Source organism: Xiphias gladius, chromosome 3 (assembly GCF_016859285.1).
Source record: "Xiphias gladius isolate SHS-SW01 ecotype Sanya breed wild chromosome 3, ASM1685928v1, whole genome shotgun sequence".
Classification (NCBI taxonomy): domain Eukaryota; kingdom Metazoa; phylum Chordata; class Actinopteri; order Istiophoriformes; family Xiphiidae; genus Xiphias; species Xiphias gladius.
The window spans coordinates 16,736,424-16,743,905 of record NC_053402.1 but is presented as its reverse complement, the minus strand read 5'-3'; the positions used below and the strand labels follow the sequence as shown (position 1 = coordinate 16,743,905).

General features: G+C 43.9%; 2 protein-coding genes across 2 annotated transcripts; one reads left to right on the top strand and one right to left on the bottom strand.

Annotated features, from left to right (window-relative positions):
* Nucleotides 1–264: 264 nt before the first annotated feature.
* LOC120807177 (gastrula zinc finger protein XlCGF49.1-like) lies at nt 265–1,444 on the bottom strand. The gene has a single exon (XM_040158916.1). The coding sequence runs from the start codon at nt 1,291–1,293 to the stop codon at nt 532–534; it is 762 nt and encodes a 253-aa protein (XP_040014850.1). The 5' UTR covers nt 1,294–1,444; the 3' UTR covers nt 265–531.
* A 1,601-nt stretch (nt 1,445–3,045) lies between these two features.
* vac14 (vac14 homolog (S. cerevisiae)) lies at nt 3,046–6,828 on the top strand. Its single transcript, XM_040158593.1, has one exon. It carries the CDS (start codon nt 3,210–3,212, stop codon nt 5,580–5,582), a length of 2,373 nt encoding a protein of 790 aa, XP_040014527.1. The 5' UTR covers nt 3,046–3,209; the 3' UTR covers nt 5,583–6,828.
* The last annotated feature ends 654 nt before the right edge of the window (nt 6,829–7,482 follow it).

Genomic DNA, 7,482 nt, shown 5'->3' with positions numbered 1-7,482 from the left:
AAACATATTCACTGATAAAATATATCTGTGATAGGCCAATGTCTGGTATGCTCTAAAATGATTTCCTTGAACATACCACACTAAATGAATTTTCCAAGCCCAAGAAAGAAATCTTGAACTGTTGATTTTCTTCACTTACACTTGCATGCCCCTTATAAAAGCCCTGTCAGATGTGCTTTGTTTAGATTTTCAAATTTGAATATAATATTCAAGGCAACTTCAATTCAGTTTAGACACAGAAGAAGGAAAAAGAAGAGTTCTATCAAAAATTTAAATCACAAAGTGAACGTGATTTTTTTTTTTTTTTTTTAAATGTAAACATCAACTAAGACATTGAATTGCTACATGCTTATAAATAAAAAACACATCTGACAAAAACCAGGACATTATGCTCCACACTCATGATTTTCTGAGCACTACGACAGGCCTCAAGTCATTACAAACATGACTTTAACTGCCCTTACATCAATTTGAGGAGTACTACATGATGCATTCAGGTTAAAAAAGGTACGGATCCTGCCCTACAGTCAGTCACTGACAGGTTTCAGCCATTAGGTTTTTAACATGTCTTCTAGCTATGGGCGTTTCTCCCACAACCTCACGATTTCTGTGTGCCATTAAATGATGGTTGAGGTTCACCTTTTGCGTGAAGGTCTTCCCACATCTAATACAGCGAAACGGTCTCTCTCCAGTATGGATGCGTAGGTGACACTTCAGATTGCCTTTCTGGGTGAACCCTTTCCCACACAAGCTGCACCTGTAGGGTTTCTCTCCTGTGTGGACGACGTAGTGAATCCGCAGAGCCGATGGGTTCGCAAAGGTCTTTCCGCACAGCTCACAAGACTTACTGACTCTCTGAGAAGGAACTGGAGGCACGCAGGTGTGTGAGTTTAACTTGTTCCTGTGAGGGAAATGCTGCTTACAAATGTTACAGAAGTTTGACTTGTGTAACTTCATGTGGTGTGTTAGAGTGCCCTTGTGGTAAAATGTCCTGCTACATATTTGGCATGTGAATTTGTCTTTGTTTGGATTTCTGACAGTTTCTACATTAAGCATATTAAAGTCATCATCTGAATCTTTATCCAGAGAGGTGCTGTTTTCAGTGTTGTCTGCCGGTAAGGTTTGCTGCCTGTTGTGTTTGGGCCCGCCTGCAGCGTTCATAGTTTGCCCCTGCTGACTTTCTTGAACAAACTGTACATCATCATCATCATCATTGTCATCGTCATCCTCTTCGATTGGAATGATATGAGTACTGAAGGCCTCCTCTGTGTCATTGATGGATATCACCTGCATGGATGCTTCTCCGATAGCAGCTGCAGACACAACCTGCTCTCCTTCCTGATCAAATGACAGGCTGCAAGTGCTGGCATCAGCCGAGTAACCAACTGATAGTTGCTCTGGTTCCTCAGCTGTACTTTCTTCGTTTTCTGTTGCATACAAATACACAAACAAACCCTGAAAAACCAACTAAAAGCTGCTAAATCTGCAGTGTGTACTCCCTAATGCCAATGCGCCGTCACTCTCTCACCTTCTGTACTGAGTGTTTCCTGCTGGCGGCTGCTGGCAGCTTCCTCCTCACGATCCTCCTCTTTTATCTCGGTCACAGTAGTTTGGTCAGACATTGTTGCAACAGACTGCAAAACAGAAAAAGTCCCGATGTTGAACTGTAGTTCAATATAGCAACATTTTCTGTAACGAGCTGAAATGACTGATTATTCTTAATGAATGGTTTAAGTCGATAACAAAGGCAAAATTTAAAACCTCTGGTCCCAGTTGGCCAAATGTATTGATTTCCTGCTTTCTCATTATTATAGCTTTGTACGTTAAATATCTTATATTAAGTATTTTGGACTGGTGTTTGTTGGGCACTGGGAAATTGTAATGGGCATTTGTCACATTTCACTTTATAGAACAAGGGATTTTTATAATTACTTAATTTTTATGAGTGATGGATTAGTCAAAAAAAAAAACTGATGCTGCACTTGATGTGACGTGTGTGTTTTGTGCACAGACGCATAACAATCTTCTATTATTACTCATAAGTGTACTGTTTTTACCAGGCAAATTTTTACCATCACTGTACTGTACTGTACTCTTAATAACAAGCCTCAAACATGCTGGTATATCAAGGCATCCCTTTCCCAATTACTGATGCTTTTCAGTGTGCAAAAGCAGAGTTTTCCACTGGAAAATTAAGAACATGGATATTGTTGATGTATGCTAAGTTTTGCAGACCTGCATTACCTGTTCTACTAGATGTTGGACGCCTGTAAACATAGTTGTTTATTGCTCATAGCCATAAAGATTTAAAGTCTGGAATGCCTCAGTTTAACTTCCTCTCACCTTATCAGAGGACTGTGGGGAGTCTGAGACTCTCTCCAGACTATATGGGTCCCTGTCTTTCCATAGATTCATACACCAGTCTTTTCCAAAGATCCCCTCTATGGTGGGAGACCCAGACACTGACAAGTCAAACAGGGAAAACACACCAGTAAACACCGAAGCAATGCCGGCGGCTTCTGCTAAAAATCTCGTTGGCTAATGTTACCGTGAAACTAAGAGCAAGATACCCCGAGGTTCCCCGTCTCTGAGGACAGTTTGTACACCCACGGTGCGATAACTTTTACACAACTTGGGGGCGTCGCTTCTCACAATGGTCAGCTCGCACTCCAAGCTGTTAACTTTTTCTGCCAGGGCCGAATTGGCCAAGAAGAGCCGAGACAACTCGACACGGAGCTCAGCCGAGTCGTCGTCCACCAGTTTGCAGACTTGACTCAGGGCAGACCTGGCCATCGTCTCCATGATGGAGGAGAGCTGTGAGTGAAACGAGAGGCGGCTCGCCATCGCCGCAGCCGGCTGCAACAACCCCCCCCCTACACCAGCTCGAGGAAAAAAAGGTGGGATTCAAATTTAAGAAATTAAATGGCTGGCTAGAATAAAAATGAAAGCATGCATTAGCCGTGTAAGCTGCTAATGAAGCTAATTTGAGCTAACGGTACTCGCAGCCCCGGACCCACATAAATGTAGCAACCGTGACGTGTTTCCGGCGGATGCAACCGGTCAGCTGTGTTGTATTACCGGGCTTCCTGGTTCGCTAATGAAACCGAAGTGTTTTTCGTCTATGAAATAATCGTAAAGGCAGGGCTGCTCTCTCACGCAACAAGGTAGTTTAGCAGCAGACAGGATCCGGCACAACCGCGGCTACGAACATGAACACGGAGAAGGACTTTTCGCCGCTGACGCCCAACATCGTGAGGGCTCTGAATGATAAACTCTACGAGAAGAGGAAAGTCGCGGCTTTGGAAATCGAGAAACTGGTCCGGGAGTTTGTGGCTCAGAACAACTCCACTCAAATCAGGCACGTAATCCAGATTCTGGCCTCGGAGTTTGCCCTCTCCCAGCATCCCCACAGCCGCAAGGGGGGTCTCATTGGGCTGGCAGCCTGCTCCATCGCCCTCGGCAAGGATTCGGGTCTGTATCTGAAGGAGCTTATTGAGCCTGTACTCACGTGTTTCAATGACTCAGACAGTCGTTTGCGCTACTATGCCTGTGAGGCCCTCTATAATATAGTAAAGGTGGCAAGGGGAGCTGTGCTGCCCCACTTCAACCTGCTCTTTGATGGTCTCAGCAAGCTTGCAGCAGATCCAGATCCCAATGTGAAAAGTGGATCTGAACTCCTGGACAGACTGCTGAAAGACATAGTGACAGAAAGTAACAAGTTTGACCTAGTGGCGTTCGTCCCCCTGCTGAGAGAGAGAATCTACTCCAATAATCAGTATGCCAGGCAGTTCATAATTTCTTGGATCCATGTTCTGGAGTCTGTGCCGGACATCAACCTGTTAGACTACCTCCCTGAAATCCTGGATGGGCTCTTCCAGATCCTGGGAGACAACAGCAAGGAGATCCGAAGGACCTGCGAGGTGGTGTTGGGAGAGTTTCTGAAGGAGATCAAAAAGATTCCCTCCAGCGTGAAATTTGCTGAGATGGCCAACATCCTGGTCATCCACTGCCAGGTTGCAGATGAGACCAAACTCACGAACGACCTGATCCAGCTGACGGCTATGACCTGGATGAGAGAGTTCATCCAGCTTGCAGGCAGAGTGGTGCTCCCCTACTCCTCTGGCATCCTAACTGCAGTGCTGCCTTGCCTTTCCTATGACGACAGAAAGAAAAATACCAAAGAGGCAGCCAGTGCCTGTAATCACAGTCTGATGAAGCTGGTGACGCCTGAGGATGATGAGGATGAGGAGGAGGAGAAAAGTGGAAGTACAGGGTCGCCGTCCAAGGAAGATGACCAAACCAAAATGGAAGCAGAGAGAATTGATATGCTGAATGCATCACAAGAATCAGTTGGTTTAAGTAATATCAGCTTCTTTACTCCAGCAAGTGCCGACAGGCCTCAGGTAACTCTGGACCTGGACGGTATTGTTCAGGTGTTGGACCGCCACCTCCACGACTCCTCCACTGGCATGATGACCCGCATCGCCGTGCTCAAATGGCTCTACCACCTCTATATCAAAACGCCGCGCAAAATGTTCCGCCACACAGACAGCCTGTTTCCCATGCTGCTGAAAACACTGTCGGATGAGTCTGATGAGGTGATACTGAAAGATCTGGAGGTGTTAGCTGAGATAGCATCGTCTCCTGCCGGCCAAACAGACCAAGCTGGCTCCTGCGACCACACTGACAACAAACTGGAGCTCAAGGTCCCAGAAGGCGTCAAACTGGGACAGCAGCATAGCACAGGCCCCAAAGTAGTGGACTCATCCCCCTCGACTCCCAGCATGAACTCCTATTTTTACAAGTTCATGATCAACCTGCTGAAACGCTTGAGTCTGGAGAGGAAGCTTCTGGAGAACAGAGGAGCTTTCATCATCAGGCAGCTGTGTTTGTTGCTTCACGCAGAGAACATCTTCCACTCCATGGCTGACATCTTGTTGAAGGAGGAGGACCTCAAATTTGCCTCCACTATGGTTCAGACGCTCAACACCATCCTGCTCACCTCTGCCGAGCTCTTCCAGTTACGCAACCAGCTGAAAGACCTGCGTACTCAGGAGAGCTGTGCTCTGTTCTGCTGCCTGTATCGGTCCTGGTGCCACAACCCTGTGGCCACCGTGTCCCTCTGTTTCCTCACACAGAACTACAAACACGCTTATGATCTTATCCAGAGGTTTGGAGATCTAGAAGTGACAGTAGACTTCCTGATGGAGGTGGACAAACTGGTACAGCTCATTGAAAGCCCGATTTTCACCTACCTGCGTCTGCAGCTCCTGGATGTGGAGAATAACCCTTACCTGATAAAGGCTCTGTACGGTCTGCTGATGCTGCTGCCGCAGAGCCAGGCCTTCCAGCTGCTCTCCCACCGCTTGCGGTGTGTCCCTAACCCAGAGCTCATGAGGACTGTGGATGAGTCCAAGAATATGGACTCTAAACAGCAAGTGGCCTCCAAACGTGCCTCTCACACGCAGATGGATTACAACGAGCTGCTCCAGCATTTTGACCGTGTCCAGAGCAAGCACCTGGAGGTCCGACACCAGCGCTCTGGACGTGCCTCTGATCACCCCGACAGGAAGCTGATCTGACGTCATTGCGCCATAGCGACCTCTGGTCACTGAGAACAGCGAGAGGAGGGTGAAGAGAAATATTTTAGGGAACAATATATATAGTTGTACTGGAAAAGGTTATTAAGATGCTACTGAAGCCAAAAAGTATTAAGTGAGTTTGATGAAAAACTCTTATCAGAGAAGCACTGGGTATACATTGTCAAGAAACAACTCTTTGTAAATGTCTTTGCTAATATTGAGGGCAAAGTTATGTCACATAAGAAACAAAACATTTTAAATAGAAAACAGATGTAATACACTTCAGACTGTACTTAATGTGATCATTTAGAGAATGCACATAAAATTTCTTACATCATAACTGTTGGTGGTGTTAACATGTTTATATCCTGAGCTTTAATCATGCCTCGTCAGCAGCTGATATTTTTTCCAGCTAAATGAAATCATTGCATAATGAAGTATTTCAAGTGAAACTGACATGCATATCAGTGTTAAATATCACACTTCTGTCATTTAATCTGGTGTGTCCCCTCTGAGTAGTATGACTACAGCATGTGCTCAGGCTTGCCTTAATCTCATGTCAGCCAGAAAAGAAATCTCACGTGTAGAGTATTGACCCAGCTCAAGTGAGATCTTAAACTGTGGAAAGCTGCAGGTGATTGAGCTCTAAATTCTGGGTAGGCCCATGTTGTTATACTTCTTGCCATTTCTTTGTTAGTGCCGCTGATCAGAAACTTTACCTTACAAACCTCCAAGCTATTAATTCAATTTCTTTCTTAGATATTCTTCAGCCAATATGTATTCCTCTCTGTTTGTATAGTGTTTGTCTTGCATTCAAGATTTGAGCTTTTGTCACTCCTGTGTGTAAATCAATAAAGTGGACCATGTGATTGAAGACATACTTTTTCCATATCCATATATTAACACAAAACCTATTTAATTGGAAATACTGGTTAAGCGCGTGAAGAGAGGAGGAGAAGAAAGCAGCAAACACGAGTGCTACTACTAATGACCTTTTTCTTGTCTGTGTTACTTCCTGCATAATCTGCAGCCTTTGGAAAATGATCTAATCAGTATTTTGCTCTCAATTTATTACCATAATTTGATTATTACACATCAAGCTTCAAATGCAGTCTATTCAGTCAATTATACTTTGTGTTTAATCATGTAAATGCAGTCTGCTAACTTTTTGTAAAGGTTTCTGCTGTGATTATGAGAATGTTATACAGACTACACTCTATTGAAGCGAATAAATAATTGCATTTAAGTGGTGGTCTTCAAGAATAATGCTTGTAGTTTTTTAGTAAATAGTAAATTTTGCCTTTTGTCTGTTTAAATGCTTCTTAGTCCTTAAAACTGAATCCGTCTGCAGTAAATGATCTGTAAAAATTCAACTGTACTGACAATTTAATTTATATATAATATATCAGAAGCAGCTGTATCTTAGACCTACCTTTCTTTGGCTTCCAATGTTACGTCATTGGAAGCCAAAGAAATTGGAGTTAATACAAACTGCACTTTCTATATGCAAGGAAATAGAGCAGGAAAAAATAATTTTAACTTACTGATAGACATATAAATAATATATTACAGGAGTACTTACCTTGATATGAATGAATGTTGTAGAACTCATTAATCCAAGTTAAAGTAGCTCATTATATAGCTCACATATGTCTTTCTACCATACCTGGCCAAGGTAAAAATTTTGACTGAAGTTTTGTGTATCTTTCAGTTTTTATTAGCATGGTCTGAAACTGAACTTAAAACCTTCCCTTTTATGTGCATGTTGATTTATGGTGAAACTAGAGGAGCTGGGTCTCTCCCTCTCTCACCTGCTGCAGGGCTATATGCAGCTAAACATCCGTGGTACATACTATACATGCGTGGGGACTATAGGTCTGCCTGGTAGAGACCCATCAGT

Coding starts and splice junctions, on each gene's coding strand:
- vac14 (XM_040158593.1), top strand. CDS start 3,210: ATGAACACGGAGAAGGACTTTTCGCCGCTGACGCCCAACATCGTGAGG.
- LOC120807177 (XM_040158916.1), bottom strand. CDS start 1,293: ATGCAGGTGATATCCATCAATGACACAGAGGAGGCCTTCAGTACTCAT.